The 19,336-nt window shown below is 35.6% G+C and overlaps 1 protein-coding gene across 1 annotated transcript in view; it reads left to right on the top strand.

The window, feature by feature from the left end:
* Fcho2 (FCH domain only 2) overlaps positions 1-19,336 on the top strand; it is a gene marked incomplete at its 5' end in the record, with an annotated part of 126,339 nt that overhangs the window by 98,865 nt on the left and 8,138 nt on the right. Inside the window, 5 exons of the mRNA XM_005386078.2 lie at positions 1,282-1,385; positions 5,887-6,016; positions 13,531-13,642; positions 16,884-17,039; positions 17,354-17,486. Of these exons, the coding sequence (XP_005386135.2) occupies positions 1,282-1,385; positions 5,887-6,016; positions 13,531-13,642; positions 16,884-17,039; positions 17,354-17,486 (635 nt within the window). The remainder of the gene's footprint in view (positions 1-1,281; positions 1,386-5,886; positions 6,017-13,530; positions 13,643-16,883; positions 17,040-17,353; positions 17,487-19,336) is intronic.

Genomic DNA, 19,336 nt, shown 5'->3' with positions numbered 1-19,336 from the left:
TCCTGCAAACATGTACTAATAAAAAGAAAGATTCCCCCCACCTCCCATTCATCCTTCCAGTCCGTGACTGCTCTTTTATCTTGCAGTCACCTCCATCACCATCCCTATTCCTCCAAGAGCCTTCAGCTTGACTGCTTGTTTCCCTCTGTGTATACTTAGCTACATTAGATGTTTGCGTATCTGTAATATATGCTTGCTGAATGCATTTCTTCCCATAATATTTTTTAGTTTCTGAATGATAGCCCATATTTTAGAATGGACGAAACAGTTTAGAAATAATTTTAATTTCTTTAAAAATAATTTAAGTGTGGGGCTGGGGATTTAGCTCAGTGGCAAAGTGCCTGCCTCGCAAGCACAAGGTCGTGAGTTCGATTCCTGGTACCGGAGAAAAACCAAAAAAAAAAAAAAAAAAAAAAAAATTTAAGCGTGTTTATGTCCATTTTTCACTACTACTAAAAAATTTGTGACTTTTGATACTGTATACCTAGCTTTCATGCAGTAATTTCTATATGAGTTTTTAAAATTAGGAATAGTGATTTTTAAAATTTTAAATTTCTAAATGGCATTGAAAAACAGTGGTTACTAAATTTGTAAAGGATTTAAGAAAAATTAAGATTATTGTGAACACAGCAAAATAATTGTAGTGATTTAGGGCAAACTAATAGAATATTTTTAATGCTTCTATTTATTTCTGAAAATGTTACAGTGTGGTTCAACTCAAAAGTCAAATTAAGACGTTCAGTTAAGGTGTTTTATGTAGAATTCATGTTATAAAAAATTGATCTTACTACTGTCGTCAAGTAGAGGTGTTGGTAGAAACTAAAGACTTTTGGCCTAAAATTGGTTTATTTTCATGAGCAAATTTATCAGACTTAACATTTTATATGTATAAATAATTGAAGCAAATGAAATGTGTATATATGTCAGTTTTGTTCAAAGGTTAATGATTTTTTTTTTCAGGAATATTATAACTTTAAGAAAAGCATATTTGATGGGTAGATTCCCAATATTTTAACAAACACATATATATCGCTTAGAAAATGAACATGAAGGGGCTGGGGATTTAGCTCAGCGGCAAAGCGCCTGCCTGGCAAGCGCAAGGTCGTGAGTTCTGTTCCCGGTACCGGAGAAAAACAAAAAAAAAAAAACAAAAAAAACCAAACAAACAAAAAAAAGAAAATGAACATGAATCTTAACAGTTCTTATATAATAGAATGTCTTAATTGTAAGGATTGTTACATACTAATGATTTTCTTCAAATTCTCTTTCCCGCCCCACCAGCCAGGCCCACAACTCCTCTTCCTGTAGGCACCATTGTCCCGCCTCCAAGGCCTGCTTCCAGACCAAAGCTTACTTCAGGCAAACTCAGTGGGATTAATGAAATAGTATGTACTCAAGTGGTTTTAAAAATTATATAACTGTTTTGATTTCAGATATAAGTGATATTTTTCTGAATGCCCTGATACAGTTAAATGCTTGGTTTTCTACTTGAGTCCTCAAAATACAGAAAAATTTGCCCAAAAAATGTATTCTTTGCTCTCCCTTATAATCTCATCAGTCATACCTGTGAACCCACACATTGTCCAAGAGGAAAGAGATTTCTGAAAAACAAGAAACACAAACAAAACCACCATTCAGTATCCATTGTCTCACAGTAACAAAGCAATTTTCATATAATTCTGCTTAAAGTCAAACAGTAAGGAAGAAATGGTAGTGTTATTATGCTTAGAAGTATACTGCCAGGAGGCTCCTTGTATGTATCTTATTCAGCTTTGTATATCCTATACATAGGAAACTGGAATCCATGTCAGTTAATTGACATAAAAGAACACGTGTGGGTGGGGGAATTGGGAGCTCTGGTCTCACAGTGAGATCAGTGGACTCTATTCAGAGTGAGGCCCTCCCATACCAGACTTCGCTTCTGATCTATTCTGTTTTGCTTCATTTTCTATAGTAATTGCTAGTATACTTGCCAGAATTAAATTTCTAAAGGTTAAACATCTTATTTTTTTCTTGATATGTATTCCCTTGCTACCATAATCCAAGTGGGTGAATATTTTAGCTGAATGTACAAGACTCTGTAAAGTTGCCTCGGCGATCTGCATCACCAGGCTAACTGCCCAACTTTCTGTTTCCAGCAAAGGTTCCTGCCACTTGAAACTTTCGAGTATTCCCCAAATTGATCATGCTCTTTTTTGGGGGAAGGGTGTAGGGGATCGAACCCAGGGCCTGTGCTACATCCATATTTTTTTAAATGTTTCATACATCCATATTTTTTTTAAATGTTCCTTTGGTTTGAAGTACCTTTCAGTTTTCTCTGTAGCAAATTGGCCTACTTAAGACCTAGTTAAATGTCACCACCTACAGAAAACCCTCTTTGATCATTCTATCACTCCTCCAGCAGATTTTTCTCTTATTCCCATATACTTACTTATATTTCTGCTAGTGCACATAGTACATTATAGTGATTTTCTTTATGTTCCTCTTACTGACCTGCTATAGCCAGCTTCGTATCCTTAGTATTTTGAATAATGCCTGTCACATGGTACATACTTAGGAAAACGGTCAGTGAATAGATGAAAAGCCTTGAGCACCATGTGTTATAAATGGTGTTATCTTTCTTTTACTTCCATATTGAGTGAAATGACTGACTGGAAGTGAAATGAAAAACAAGATACAGGCTGCCAAGATGGCTATAATTGAAGTGACATAAGAGTTACTATATCGTAATAAGTTGACTAATACAAAATTATGTTCATTACAAAATCTCAGTGCTTGATCATTTTGTAAAATTTGGAAATGTAGAAAACAGACTATTTAAAATTTCCTGTATTAATACCCAAAGACAATCTTGTTAAGATGCTTATATATGTATTTCTTTTCATTATTTTCTGAATGTATAAGTATTTGTACAGAGATAAAGAATAAAGTTGATAAAAATACAGACTTAAACCGGGCATAGTGGCGCATGCTTGTAATCCCAGCACTTGGGAGGCTGAGGCAGGAGGATTGTTGGGAGTTTGAGGCCAGCCTGGGCTACAAAATGAGTTTAAGACTAGCCTGAACTGCAAAGCAAGACCCTATCTCAAAAAGACTAAAATAAAATAAAATAAAAAATACAGACTTATGAGGCACATATTAGCCAAGCAACATTAGGTACATTATTTACTGAGTCCCCATTTTATCATGGGTAAAATGCATATAATAATACTAGGTTGCTGTGAAACTTAAAACGACTTAATATGTGTCAAATGACGTCAAATGCAGGTATGGTCAGAAAAGTACGTATTTTTAAATAAAAAGTTATACTATTCATAGTTCTAGATAATTTTTCACTAGAAAATATTTTGGGGATGGCTTTCTAAATCATGAATTATTGGTAGGCATAGCGATAAAAACTCGTGAATTATTATTTCATGGTTTTCAAGAGAATCCTTTGTCAAGTAATTATATACTTAAGAGGATTAAAATAAACAGAGTCAAGCTGGACATGGTGGGACAGGCCTGTAATTCCAAATGGCTGAGTCAGGAGGATCATTGGGGGATAGAGGCCAGCCTACACTACATACTGAGACCCTGTCTCACCACCCCTCTCCAAAATAAAATAAAAATCAAGTCAGACTTTTGTAGTTGAATCTTTTATATCAACCTCCTTTCCTAGAAGTCCTCTTCTGAGATGTTTCTAGAAACTAACCTGAGGGTTTCACAGAGAACCATTTGAAGTGGATAGAGTATTTCAGTGTTTAAATGCTCTGTCTTCTATACAGTTGTCAGAATTAAATTCCTAAAAGTTTTAGAAATTTATTTAACCTTTAGTTTATTTCAGTTTTCATTGTTATAATGTTTTAATGAACTTACGTTTATTTCTTTGAAAACAGTTCCTTAATAAAATATTCTTAAAGTGAAATTCATGAACTAAATGTACATTTTAAAGATTCTTGATAATTATTGCTTTATTGTCTACTAGTGAGCCATACCCTCCCTACCCACTAAGGGAACCCCTCTTTGTTCTAGAGCAGCTGCACTCAGAGGGGAGTCCCAGACCAGTAGAATTATCATCTCCTGAGAACTTGGTAGAAATAATCTCTCTGGCTTCACTCCAGACAAATCAGAAATTCAAGGGAGGGGCCTAGCAATTGTGTATTAAAAAACCTTCTAAGTGATTCTCATGCACACCAATCTTTGAGAACCACTGTTTCGAAGCAGTGCTACCTAATAGAAATATAATTTAAGAATATATGTAAGTTTAAGATTTTTAAGAGCCATGTTTAAAAACAGCAAAATTCAGTCTAATATATCTTATTTATCCCATATATCAGAAACATTATATTTAGAACAATGAATGAGATTTTACATTCTTTTTATGTATATGCCAAGTCCACTCTGTGTTTTATAGTTGTATAAACACATCTTAATTTTGTTCTATTGGCAGTTCAAGTCCTATTGGCAATTGTACTGCACAGCACAACTCTAAAAATAGAATAAAACCACTTAAGAAAATAGCAATTTCAGGCTTTTCCTTAAGAACTGTAAAATGCATTATAAAAATGTGACCACATCATATTGTTCACATTCGCCATGTTGAAGTAAGAGAAAAATCTCTCAACAGTAGTTAATCTCAGGACTTTTTCCTAAGCTTAAGTTTCAGATGAACTGTTGAATTCTCTATCTGTTCAGCCCTTTACCATTTTCATGTGTATAAATATATAACTGTATTTTTAGCACCAGGCTATATTTTTAATGTGTTGTCTGTGGTGGTGTCATTAGAAAGGTGTACTTAGAAAAAATTGCTTAAAAGTACTTAAATGAGTGGAGGGGTGACAAATGGTAAAATACTTTGCGTACTATCTGTGTTGGCATTAATATAATGAAGAATTGATTAATTCAGTGTAGGAGTACTTACAGGGTTTTATGTGTTTGTTTTTCATGCCTCTCACATTAGAAAGGACGGTATCTTTTCTGTTCACTCCTTTGTACCTATTACCTAATCCAAGGGCTGCCATATAGTAGGCACTAACTATTTGTTGCTTTTATAAGCAGAACAAAATTATTTTTAATTAAGGTGAATACACCTTTCTTAAAAAAGTGAAACATCTTAGGGAATGTTGCCAATGTGTTATTGGAACAACTAAGAATTTGGAAGTAAAAGGTCCACACATGTAAAAGATAAATGAACTGGAGATATTTTTGCTGTTTGTTTTTATATTTAACTAGGAAAGTGAAAAAGGCAACAGAATTAATACTTTCTTAGGGTGAGCTTTATTCATGAGGAAGCCTTATAAGGAATTACAAAGGCAAATGTGCACAGATTTGTAAACATCAGAAGTAACACGCAAGTGGTATTTAGAGAAGAAAATATTTGTAACAGGATAAAGCGTTAATAAAGGGTTTCAAAAAAAGTAAATAAATAAAGGGTTTCAGTCAGACCATTCATAACAGTGAAAATAGACATTTATTTCTATCAAATTAACTAGAAATATTTTTAATTACCATGTTTTTCTTCTGTGACTGTTTGCTGAAAACTTTCAGAGAAGTAATTTCCTATGTAACAGTAAAGTGAGTAACTGTTTTGGAAAGCCATTTGGTAGTATATGTGAAGAGCCTTCATACTGTTTAAACTAGTAGTTTAGATTCTAAGGATTTATATTAAGTATACTTTTTGAAACACAGAAAGTATTTTATGCACAAAGACCCTCTTGACAACATTATTTTAATACAGCCTTTCATCTTTTGGTGTATTTTTGAAAATGATTTAACATGGCATATCTGAGTTTAAGTTACAAGAAACAGTAAATTTGATTTGGTGTGTTAAAGTTAAACTAACCTGACATAAAAATCTCTGACAAGGAATTATTGTAGTGTTTGATAAATAACTTTGCTTTTAAGCCCAGACCATTCAGCCCACCTGTAACATCCAACACCAGCCCACCTCCAGTCGCTCCTTTAGCCCGGGCAGAAAGTTCTTCCTCTATCTCATCATCTGCTTCATTGAGTGCTGCCAATACTCCAACAGTAGGTAGGTGTTTATCATTGACTATGAAATTTAGTGAAGTATAATCAGGCTCATATTTTTAAAATAGCCTAGTGAGAATTTAACTTATAAATTTTGTTTTTCTAGAAGCACACCTGTTATACTGGCTGTATGTCCTTTTCTATTTCAGTATTTATTATCTCGATGGGAGAATTTTAACTGTGGTTAGCAATATTAAGAGTGAATGAAATTTACAATTGTCAGTATAAACCAGTTGAAGGAAATATATAATGCAGTTCTTTTTGCTGTGAACTGGTAGCTGCATTTTTAAAGTTTGTGTTGAAAAAAATTGTGTTTTGAAAAGAATCAACTTAATGAGGGGCTGGGAATGTGGCTCAGTAGTAGAGCTCTTGCCTTGCATGCATAAGGTCTGAGGTTCGATCCTCAGCACCACATATATAAAAAAAGAAAAACCCAATAATAATAATAAATAAATTAAGAAAATAAAATTTAAAAAAAAGGAAAGAATCAATTTAATGAAAAGAAGGGGTTTTATATTTCAATGAGTATATTTTTTCATCAAAATTGATTTTTAAAGCTATTAATGTATAATTGTAAAAACCTGTCTCATCAAACAAATCCATCATTTTATATATCTAGATTTTGTTCTTTTTTCTGTTACTGTCTTTGCTCATTTTTTTTTCTACAGCTTTTCATTACTTTTCTCACTGCTTGTTACTGTAATAAACAAAGCACAAAGCCACTTAAACACAACAGCTATGTTTTAGGAACAGCAAGTAACTTCTTTTCAAACAGCTTCTCGGTAAAGCCCTCTTGTTGCTGCTTCTAGGTAGTGATGGCTTTAGCCTTGGTAGAGCCAGTCCCAGACTTGCTCTAGAAGAACTATTTCAGTAGTTCTCAAAGTATGGTCCTTGGATCTGCAGCAGATGCATCACCTCATACTTATTAGAAACATAGATTTTAAAATCAGATATTCTGGGAGGAGGCTACTAAGCTGGGGGCTACAGAGGATTCTGATGAGTGCCAGTTCGAGAGTGACAGCACTAAAGCTGAGTTCATTGTACCAGTTTAATTTGTCAGAACCCACATGGGATACATAGTATGTAAGTAGCATAGGCTAAAACAAAATAATGTGTTCTTTTACATACCTTAATGTATGACATTTTTCCCATTTTTTAACTTCATGTAAACTGAATATATATAAATAAGTCCTTTTATTTGGTTTAATGGATTTTTTGTGTGTATGGTATTATGAATTTTTATTCTCATAGTGTTTATATTTTGTTCATAAACATGTGAGAGGGGCCCCTCCTAGAAATCAGACAAGTAGTCTGGATAACCAAAATGAGCTTTAGTTCTTTTTCATTATCTGGGTTGTTCAGAAGGCTTTCTGTCTGTTTATGATAGAAACTTTAAAGTGAATTTTGATTGAATTGGTACATGTTTATCATTTCAGCCAGTGTTGGCAATAGGTGACAATGGTGAAGCGGGCAAGGCAGGTGGATGTGAATTTTGTACAACAGAGGTTCTTTAACTGTACCTAGAAAGTTCTTTTTTTGTCAAGATCTTAGAGCTGGGGGTGGAGCTCAGGGCTGAGGCTTGCCTAGCATGCTTGCCTAGCATGCCTAAGGCCCTGGATTCAATCTGTAGTAGAACTGCCAAAATTTGTTTTTCCTTTTTGTCGCAATGTTTATTCAGCTCTCTGTTTAAAATATTTTTTGTTTCTTAAAAATATTTTCTTTTCCTGCAATATTTTGTTTCATTTAAATATGATAGAAGATGATAATTTGATTGAGACACTCTCTCAAATCGAAAAGCACTGTGAGTCGTCATCAGGTATTGTATCAGACACAAACGTATGTGTTGACTAATGATCCTAAAATGTATCTAAAATGTTCTGTTACCTAGTTTTTCTTTTTCCACAACATATAGTGTCTCAGAAATAGAGAATAATGCCAAGATTAACTGTCTCAATTTTGTGCTAATTATGTCCGGTTGATGAACAAGACCTACTGACATCAAATTCCTAGTTATAAAGACATAATAGTCTATTTGCATTTTCTTCCATTTGCCTGCTCTCTCCTTGCCTCAACATTAAGAAGTATCAATATATCTGAATTCTAAAGCTGTCAGAATCAGAAGAATGTAACTAGTAAAGAACCAGAAAGTATATCAGCTTCAAAAATTTGTGTTATCTAAACTACTGGGGGAAAAGCTGGCATAGGAAATTCATATGGATAGTGAGCTGAAATTAGAAAGCACAGACAGAGGAAATAGTTGGTACTCTTGAGCTGAAAGGAACTCCACATAAATACCACGGGAAGATGCCATGTACCCTTTATTTATCTCACATTATAAGCTGTCTGCCTTTTCAAAATACACAGTTGAGTGTAAATTTGCAGCAGTTATACCAGAATTGGAGACAAATGTTTTCAGTAAGAGTACAAAGTATTTTTCATTTTTAAAAATCATTTATTTAGAATAATTAGTATAAATATAGTTTTTTAGGGACTTGAGTAAATATTTCCTATTTAAGTGAATTTTGCAAGAATACATGTGAAGTACGATTTCAAAAGGAAAGCAAAACTAAAAAATACGGAAGTGGATATGTCAAATGTTAAGTAGATTTTTAGTTTCTCCCTGTTCCAGCACTTCATTTGTCAGTATTTAACAGACATGAGAACTTACAGGGGAAACTATTTCAAGAATTATTGTATATGCCCAAATTCTAGGGTTAAAAGAATAACTATTGGGTTTTTTTTATTCTTCTGTTAACGGTACTGGGAGTGAGACACAGGGCTTCATGTATGCCAGGTGAGTGCTCTACAGCTGTGCTTTATCCCACTCTTACAGGTTTCTTTTCATTTCTACAGTCAAAGCAGACATTAGTGTCGGCCCTTGACTATGTATAATATTCATTTGTGTGAATTACTCAAGGGAAAATGCAAATTTTATGTTTAAGAAAATACAGGTGGCCCTTAGTATCTACAGCAGATTTTTAGGCTCTCCTAAGCCATACCAAAATCCATAGAGATGCTCAGGTACCTTATATAAAATGGTAGAATATTTAAATATTGCTTGCACACATTGTCCTGTATATTTTAAACATCTTTAGATTACTTATAGCACATTGTAAATTCTATATATAAATACTTATTCTATTGTTTCCTTGTCCTTGGAATAATGATAAGGAAAAAAGTCTGTACATACACAGTAGATACCATTTTCTGCCAAAATATTTTCAGTCCACAGTTGAATCTGCAGATGTGGAATCTTTGTATAGTATGTAAAGGGCCAACTGTATACTTCTCTCTTATAAAAAGATTATTTGCTGAGGGTATTTCTCAGTTGTAGAGTTCTTACCTAGCATGAATGAGGCTGTGTATGTGATACCCGGTAATGGAGAGAGGGGACTCAAAATTTTTATAATGACTGGTGTTGGCAAGGATGGGAGGAAATTAGCAAGTTTTATGCACTATTAGTGGGAAAGTAAAATGATACAGCTTCTGTGAGGAAAAAAGTATGGCTGTTCCTCAAAAATTATGAATAAAATTGCCATATAATTTAGGAATTCCACTTCTGGGAATATACCTGAAAGGATTGAATGCAATGTCTCAAAGGGAAAGTTTTATACCTGTGTGTCATCGTAGCATTAGTCACAGTGGCCAGTAAATAGAAGCAACCTGTTTGTTGATAGGTGAGTAATGTATTAGTCAGCTTTCCCATTGCTGAGACTAATTACCCAACATCTGTAATTTAAATGGAGGGGTGGAGTGGTTATTTTTAGCTTTTGGTTTCAGAGGATTCAGTCCCTGGTTGACTGCCTCCAGCACAGAAATAGCATGGCAGAAAGGTGCAGTGGAGCAAAGACACTCATTTCATGGTGACTGGAAGCAGAGCACCAGGGAACAGTGCCAGAGAAGAAAGGGCCAGGGACCAGATATAGATACCAAGGACATACCTCCGTGACCCACCCAGACACACCCTGAACTGCACTTTACTAATCTCCTAGGCAGCTCCCAAGGCAATCAAGTTTGACAGTTACATGCTTAATGGTCACAAATAGCAGAATATTATATATAAGTGTAAACACACAGACACATACAATGGAATATTATTTAGCTTCAGAAAAGGATATTCTGATACATGGTACAACATGAATTAACCTTAAGGACATTGCGATGTCAAACACAGTTTGATTCCACTTATATGAGGTGCTTAGAGTAGTTAAACTGATACAGGAAAAAAGGATGGTGGTTCCCAGAGAATGGGAGAAGGTGGTTATTGTTTAGTAGACATAGAGTTTCAGGTTTATAAGCTGAATTACAGTGATGGATGGTGGTGATATTTAGAGAGCATTATGAATGCATTTCACAGCACTGAACTGTACACTTAAAAATGGTTAAGATCCTAAATTTTATGTGTGTCTTGCCCCAGTAAAAAACAACTAGCTGGGCATGGTGGCACATGCTTATAATCACAGAACTTTGGAGGCTGAGGCCAGAGGATTGCCATGAGTTCAAGCCCAGCCTAAACTACATAGGGAGACCTGGTCTCTAAAACAAAAGTATTGAGAGAAAAAAGATTATTGTAGCCTCCATCTTTGTCTGAACTGCTTTCTTGAGTTTCTGATGATCTTCTAGGTTTACAGTGAAATTTTCCTAGTACACAGAAGTCTACTTTTTTTCTTTACGTTTTCATACTTGTACCCTGAAACTGGTGCTTCCTGATCAGGCCTTTATCTTCTCCCTCACTACTCTCACCTGGTCTAAAAGTAAACTCCTGCCAGCATTCTGTATTCGGAGTGATACTACTAAAATTTTTTTAAAACCTGATAATGTTTCTTTTAAATGTTGTCAGTGATTTTTAGTGCAAAAAAGGTAAATTTAAAGGTCTGACACGCCTTGATCTGATCACAAACAATTTCTCCATCCTCATCTTCATGGTTTTTTATCATTCTGGCCCATTCTCAATTATGAACATGTTTCTGCTTTACAAAACTTGTGGTTCATGCCTCCCTAGTTGAATATCCGTAATCCAAAATACTCTGAACTCTGAAGCTTCAGGCAGAAGGTTTCAGATTTCAGAGCATTTTGGATTTGGGATTTTCAAATTAAGGATGTTTAGTTGATAAAGACTGTGCACATATTAAAAAAAAAAAACAACCAAATCTGAAACACTTCTGGATCCAAATATTTCAGATAAGTGATATTCAGCCTGTAGTAGCTATGATTATGATTTTGCAAGTAAGTTCTTATTGAATTTGTTATTTTCACATGAAATTTTAAGTTGTCTCATTTTGGAGAGTTTCCTTTTTCTAAGGGCCTACAAACAGCAGTTCTTGTCTCCATGCATTTTTTTTTTTAATCAGTGAGCTATTTCTTCTAACTATAAATAACCTTTTCAATAAAAATTCCTTCAAAATCTGGAATACCATGTAATCTTTCTGACCTCTCAAGCTGATGAAATATCTTCTGTAACTATTTGTGGGATGTCAGCTTGTAGTGATTTTCATCAGGATAGCAGGTAGAGTAGTCTTTTTTTGTTACCGTAACAAAATACAGGTGACTGGGTTCTTTATAAAGAACTTAGCTTATAGTTTTGGAGGCTGGAAGTCCAAAATCAGCTGACCTCATTGGATTGGTCTATGATGTGGGCCCCCTGGCACCTGGCATCAGAATAGCCAGGACCATGTGTCAGAGTGATTATATGGTGAGACAGGAAGCCAGAGAAGGATTCAGGGACAAGGTGTGCACTTTTATAACAACGTGCTCTCAAGGGAACTCTTTCTTGGAGACCAGACTTCAGAGAACAGTCCCCTCATTGACTTAACCACCGTGATCTCTCTTATCTCCACCTCTTGAAAGGTTCTACCACCTTAGCACTACCATCTTGGAGACCACATGTTCAACAACATATAAAACCTTCAGGGAACAAACCACATCCAAATCAGAGCAGCATGTGTCTTTCTCAAAAAAGGAAATAGTCACATTTCAGAGATATGTTTATTTTCTTTAAATAAGAATGAATAACTATATTTAAAAACTCTCCTGTTGACTTATTTTTACAAAATTGCTCATACATTGTACTGTGTATTAGGTGAAATGCTCTGCTTGGGAAAATTAGAGTTGTGAAGCAAGTGTACGTGGGAAGAGTGCATTTGTGAAAACAAAGGTAGTGAGTGTACTTTTGTGGGAGATACTTGTCGAGGTTAACACTGAACAAATGCATAGATTAAATTTGTTCTCACTTCACTATGCTTTAATAACACATTTTTATTTGACTCTAAAGTCACCTTATCTGAGTGAACTTTATGTCAGGGATATAACTTTTAAAGTTTTGAAAAATCACATCCATTCTCTCTCTCTCTCTCTCTCTCTCTCTCTCTCTCTCTCTCTCTCACACACACACACACACACACACACACACACACACACACACAATCTCTTTTGCCGGTTTGTCTTTATTATTTTCTTATCATGGGGACACAATACCTGATACTTGCAACTTACAGGGGAAGAGATTTGTTTTGGTTCATGTTTTCAGTCTATAGTCAGCTGGTTGCAAGGCTGGAAGGGGTTGGTCAGAGGGACTGCTGAGGCATGGTAGCCAGGAAGCAGAAAGAGAGTAACTCTTCCAGGTCACACTCTGCGGGACCCACCTCTATAGATCAGACCTACCCCCTAACAGTGAAGCAGCTGCATTGCCCCATAATCTAATCACAGTCCACAAGCCTCACCTCTGAGCATATCGAGCCTTTGGGGTGATAGTCGAAGTCCAAACCATATCACTGTCTAATAACAGTGATGTAGTTTTTTAAATGGTACATGGAATTAACCAAATATTATTGAGGAAAGGTAATGTGGAGTATAATACATACTGAGCAATTGTAATTTTGGAAATTTGAAGTCTGAAATATTCCAAAATGTGAAACATTTTGAATGTTGCTGCATTCAAAGTTTGAGATTTTGGATTTTAAGATTAAGGGTGCTCAGTTGGTAAATTCTGTGTAAATATTCCAGATTCTGAATAACTGCAAAATCCAAAATACATCTGATCCAGAGTTTTTCAGATAAAGAATACTCAGGCTGTATAAGCATTAAAGACAAATTTTAAGAAAATTTTTATAATAGTGAATACCATATGAAATACAACTGTTGAGATAGAAATAACTTACATGCAAGAAATCCAGTTTAATACCCTGAAGTATGTGATTAATATAACCAGAAAATATTTGGCATTTGAAAGTCTCGAAAGTCATAGTAGTAATTTTAACTCTTTTCCTTATGATGTTCTTTAACCATCCTGTGTCTTTTCCATTTAAGTCAGTATGATATGTCCTCCTGATTTCTGTTTCCCTTTATATTATGTTTCAATTTGTTTTATGCTGTATTTCTTAACCTCTGGGTTTCTACTTAGGTCATACTATTTGAAACTAGTAATAGGGATATTTGTAACAACCTAACAACGTGAACTTGTTTTGGTATTTAATATCTATCTTTCTGAAGGATTTAACAAATGAATTGTATGTATTCTAGGTGTGTCACGAGGTCCCAGCCCTGTCAGCCTTGGAAATCAGGACACCTTACCTGTGGCAATAGCCCTCACAGAATCCGTTAATGCCTACTTTAAAGGAGCAGATCCCAGCAAGTTAGTTTTTTAAATATATATGTGTAATATGTGCTTTGGGCTGGGAGAAGGGACTTGGTGGTAAATTTTAAGATTTATATTTTGATTTATTGTAGATTAGGGTTTTCTTTGTTACTTACCTGCTGTTTGCTTTCTCATTTAGTCATTTCAGAATTATCTTTCAAATTAAAAAAAAAAAATCACTGTAATCAGCAATAAATGATTACTTTTCCCCCAGTGTGTTTACACTATTGCCCAGGCTGTTTGATCATTATGACACATTTGATGAAAATCTGACATTTCCTAGAAAGATCTAGAGAGTAATGTGTGACTCTTGCAGACTTGGTTTCATCTGTTGCTTTCAAGAGAAATCATATTTGGGTGAATGTTTTTCCTGCGTAATAACATTCATCCCATATGTATTCGTTCACTAAATAATTTGAGCATCTACTGTGTGTAAGACTAATAAATGCTAAGGATTCTTCAAAACAAAACAAAGCTCCTGCTGAGTTTGTATTATAGTAAGAAAAAAGAATATTCAGATACCTATATGTATTGATACAAAAATAAACTAGAGTAAGAAGGCAGAAAGTAATGGTAGAGTGCTACAATTTTAGATAGAATGACTGGGGAAAACTTTTTTGATGTTAATTTAACCAAATATTTGAAAGATATATAGGAGTAAGCCATGTGAATCTGGAGGAATAACATTCTAGGAAAGAAGGACCCAGTAATGGGAAGGGGTCTGGGATAAAAGCATGCATATCCAGGACACAGCATGGAGAGCCATGTCTCTGGGCAGGAGTGAACAAGAGGAAGAGTAGTTGAAGAGCATGCAGAGTGACACTGGTCAGGTTGGGCATTGTAGGTCATGATAAGGAGTTTGGAATTTAGTGGGAAGTGGGAAGCCAGTGGAGGCTTTGAGCAGAGGAGTGTTGAGAGGATTTGTGTTCTGAAGGAGTGTTCTGGCCATGTGTGGAGAATAAACTGGAAGGACCCAGAGCAGATGCAGAGTGTTAGAGAACTGGCTACCAAAGTCCAGGTAAGAGGCGATGGTGCTTTGAGTAAGGGCGTTAGCAGAGGAAGTGGTGAGTAGGGATGGGATTTTGATGTTTTGAAAAGTTGTCAAGATGTGCTAAGGGAGCAGAATGTTGTTTCTTTTTCTTTTTTTTTAGAATGCTAAGTTGAAGTCATTGTTAAGTGATGTCAGTGGAGATACTGAGTAGAGAGTTGTATACATAATTCTGGAGTCCAGTCATTAGAGATAAAATACACTTACTTATTAAAGTTGTTCCTTAAGAAGTAGATAGAAAAGGATTAGAGAATTAAGTCTTTGTCTCTCCAGCGCTGAAAACAAAGACAGGGATGATCCAGCAAAGGAGTTTGAGTCAGCAGCAAGAGAGAGAAGGAAAGAACCAGTACAGCGCTATCCAGAGGTTAAATGAATAAATCATTTCATCAAGGGAGTTGTGCAGCTATATCTGATGCTGCCAGCACGTCTGAAAAAATTGGCCATTGGCAATATGAAATCATTGGTAAACTTCACAAGAGCAATTGTGTGAGTGCAGTGGAGATGAAAGCTTGCTTGGAGGGAGTAAAGGAGCAGGTGTTACAGACTTAGACAGCTATATTTGGAAAGAACAAATGTAGGTAATTCTTTGGATGTTTGCTCTAAGAAAGCAGAGAAAAGGAATGGTAGCTGGAGTGAGACAGAATCAGAGGAGGATTTTATTTTAGCTGTTGTACAAATGATATATATCTCAGCATGTCTGTATGCTAAGGAGAAATACTTAGTGTTTATGGGGGCAATGCGTGAGGGAGGAAGCCTTAGGTAAGTGATCAGAGATGACCTCCATGGCATACTCAGTGCAATCGGCTATAGGTACAGAAACTGGTCATCTGTCAAAACAGGAAGGCAGGCAGAAAATACAGATGAAGAGTTAGGCAGACTGGGAGTTTAGCAGAGAGAGTGGAAGGTTCTTTTTTCTGGTTTTACTTCTGCAATAAAACTTAGAGCAAAGTCACCAGCTGACTACATAATACCAGGGGATATTGCAGGTATTACCAGGGTAATAGTACTAAGGGGTATTGCAGGTTAAAAGATAAAGACAAGCTATGAAAAAAACAGAAGAGTGATTAGACAAAAACATGCTGGATTACCAGGTCATACTACGGGGGCCGTTTAAGAGTTTGTTTTCTCTAGTACATTCAAGGTATACAGGTGTGGGTAGGGAGCTGGGTTTAGTTAAGACTGTGGTCAAGAGCCCTGGAAGAAGAGCCATGGAGGGTTTATGCAAAGGAGAATGTCTAACAATGGACCTGGGTATCCAAAGATAGGAGGAAATGAGGATTTGATGCGTGAGTGAAGAATAATGAAAAAGGTATAAGAACATCAGATTGTGGAGATTTTAATGAGGTTGGAAGAATTGTTAAAGATAGTAGGCAGAGTGAGTCACAAAAGTGACAAGCGGTGAATAGATGAATTGGGAGTGTGAAATTGAGATTATGGAGGGGCTGCGGCATGGATGAGGTAGGTCAAAAGACAGGAATTAGAGGTAAGAGGCTGAAAAACTAAGTGATCAAGTATTGAAAGGACCATCTTGGTGGATATTGAAATCATTAAACATTATAATAGTAGTGGAACAGAGACAGACTGGCAGTGCCCAGGAGTGCAAGTGAGTGTTGAAGATGAATTAAAAGGAATGGGGTAGTGAGTAGTATTTTGTTGTTTTGGGGGTTGGTTGGTTGGTTGGTTGGCTGGTTTCTTTTTGGTGCTAGGAATTGAACTCAGGGCCTCAGGCAAGCTAAGCACTCACTCAGTCACCAAGTTACATCTCCAGACCAAGGTGGTACAGTCTGATACTCAAGTTTCAAAGGAAGAAGAAACAGTGGGCTGGAAGAGGCAGTGAGGAATAAGGGAGACAGCCACACCACTACCGTCAGCCCTAGTTCTGTGTGGCCTGGGAGAGGGGGAAAGAGTTACAATTGGGGATAGTGTTACCAGGGAAGCAGTGACCTTACAGGTCATCTAGGAAATAGTGCAAAAAGGCAACATTATCAGTGTGCTTATATTCATGTTTGGAGTTTAATTCCAGGAAAAGACGATGCTAGGTGAGTGTGCCATTTTGTGCGGAATTATTTTTTATAATCAAATTGTAGAAATAAGTAGAATATAATATATTCTTTATCATAATTCTTATGTATGCTTTAAGTGGAGAGTAAAGCATCTTATTTAATAACATGTCAACATCTTCAATTTCAGGTGTATTGTGAAGATCACTGGTGATGTGACAATATCATTTCCAAGTGGAATTATTAAAGTCTTCACTAGCAATCCCTCCCCAGCTGTGCTGTGCTTCAGGGTGAAAAATATCAGCAGACTTGAGCAAATTCTTCCAAATGCACAACTTGTGTTCAGGTTTGTGTAAATGTTTTCCTTCCTTGAAACAATAATATTCAACTGGAGACAGTACCAACATTATCTATTATTATTAAATACCCTCTGCTGTCTTCTTGCTTTTGGTGTGATAGTTACTTTTAAACGATTTTGTATCACTGTGTCTTTATCTTTCAGGCAAGCTTTTGCTGTGTTCCATTCTTTATCCTCTAATCTTAGTTTTCCCTTATGCTTCTTTTGGTTCACTTCTACTAATCTTCTTCAAATCACCAAATTATTACTTGGAGGCAAAGGAAAAATAAAAAGGTAAACAAAAATGTTTCTCACACATGCAGTGATCCGTCACAGTGTGATTCCAACACAAAAGATTTTTGGATGAACATGCAAGCTGTTACTCTCTACCTCAAGAAGCTATCTGAGCAAAATCCAGCTGCCTCTTACTATAATGTAGATGTATTAAAGTATCAGGTGAGTGTAATGTTGCTGTGAAATCCTAAATTAATATGTTAACAAATGGGAGCTAGTGTATCAGTAAGTGAATAAATGTCATAGCCAAATGAGGTTCATCCAAGGAGTTCAGGGCATTTATAGAATTAGAAAATCTGAGTAGATACTTTAACTAATATGAGTAGATATTTTAACCAGCCTAATAAAAATTTTAGCATCTGTTTGTGATTAAAATAGAGTAAATATAAATACATTAATTTGTACTTAGCACAACCCAGAAAGGCTTGCAACACCAGTCTTCATAACAGAACAAAAGCAGTCAGTTAAAGTCAGATACAGTGAAGATACTCATTATTCCTGTAATACTAACAGGATTGAAGGTTTTTTTGGGGTGTGTTAGCAGTATAATTAGGTAAGAGGGTAAAACAAATGGTAATAAACATTGGAAAAGACCCAAAATTAATCACTTCCAGGAGATAATATTTCTGGAAAACTCAGGATGAACTGAAAAACTATTATGACATAAGGGAATTTAGTAAAAGTAGCCAGTTTAAAAATTAGTATGAAAATTACTAACTTTTAAAACAGAAAATGGAGAAAAATACTCAGAATAAAAAACAAGAAGAAATACACAGTGGTGCCTTGGTTCACAAACTTGATTCTTCCCATGATTCCACTTGCAAACCAAGTTGGACGAGAACCAAATCTAATTCAGTGCTTAGGTTCCTTGTTGACCTTGTGGGGAAATTTGATTATGTCCCATCCAGTTCAGTTTGCAACCAGAATGGTGGAGAGAATCGAGTCCATAAACTGAGGGGCCACTGTAAGACAATCTCATGACTTGAATATATTTATAAAGGAATATATTAATTTAATAATTGATATATTTTGAGAGAAATATATTCATTTTAAAAAATTCATGTTGCAAAAGTGTAGCTCTCTCTAAATTTACTTGTAAATTTTATGTAATCTGGATCAGAAATCTAGTAGAAGTATATCTTTGTGTTTGGAGATTTGATAATCATTTTCACATTCTCTGGAAGAGTAAAGCATAGAAAAATAAACTAAGAAATGTAGCCCAGTCTGGTGTGGTGCACACGTGTAATCCCAGAACTTGGAAGGCTCAGGCAGGAGGATCGCTGCAAGTTTGAGGCCATCCTGGGCTAGGGATGTTCAAAGTCTATCTGACCTACATAGTGAAACCCTGTCTCAAAAAAAAAGAAGCCCAGTGTGGTGGCAACATGCCTGTAATCCCAGCATCCCAGGAGGCTGAGGCAGGAGGATCCCTGCAGTTCAAGGCCAGCCTGGGCTACATAGTGACTCCAAGCCAGGCCTGAATTACATAATTAGACCCTGTCTCAAAAAACAAACAAAATGTTGTAAACAGTAAAATGGAATAATATTTTAGCTTTAATGGATGCTCGTTATAAGGTGATAGTATTGAGACTAGTTTGGATCTGGTCCATCAATAGCTGGCCAGATGAATGGAACAGATTAAAGTATCCAGAAATATATCTAATATTAAATAGAAACTGGTTTATATGGCAAAGTAGCATTTCAAGAAATATAGAAATAATGAATTTTTCAATAAATGATACAGGGGTGCTGGGGTTATAGCTCAGGGGCACAGCACCTGCCTGGCAAGCACAAGGTCATGAGTTTGATTCTTGGTACCAAAAAAAAAAAAGAAACATTCAATAAATGGTATGGGTACAGCAAGGTAGATATTTGGGGGAAAAATAAGATAAATCCTTACTACAAAATAAAATCCTTATGTACCAAAGGTTTAGTAACAATAAATGAAATAGTGAAGGGACTAAAATAAATCATGAATGAACATGTATGAATATATATATTTATCTGTATAGATA

The sequence above is a fragment of the Chinchilla lanigera genome, unplaced genomic scaffold (genome assembly GCF_000276665.1).
Source record: "Chinchilla lanigera isolate Chin_1 unplaced genomic scaffold, ChiLan1.0 scaffold00024, whole genome shotgun sequence".
In the NCBI taxonomy this organism is placed as follows: domain Eukaryota; kingdom Metazoa; phylum Chordata; class Mammalia; order Rodentia; family Chinchillidae; genus Chinchilla; species Chinchilla lanigera.
This window is presented reverse-complemented; position numbering and strand designations above follow the sequence as displayed.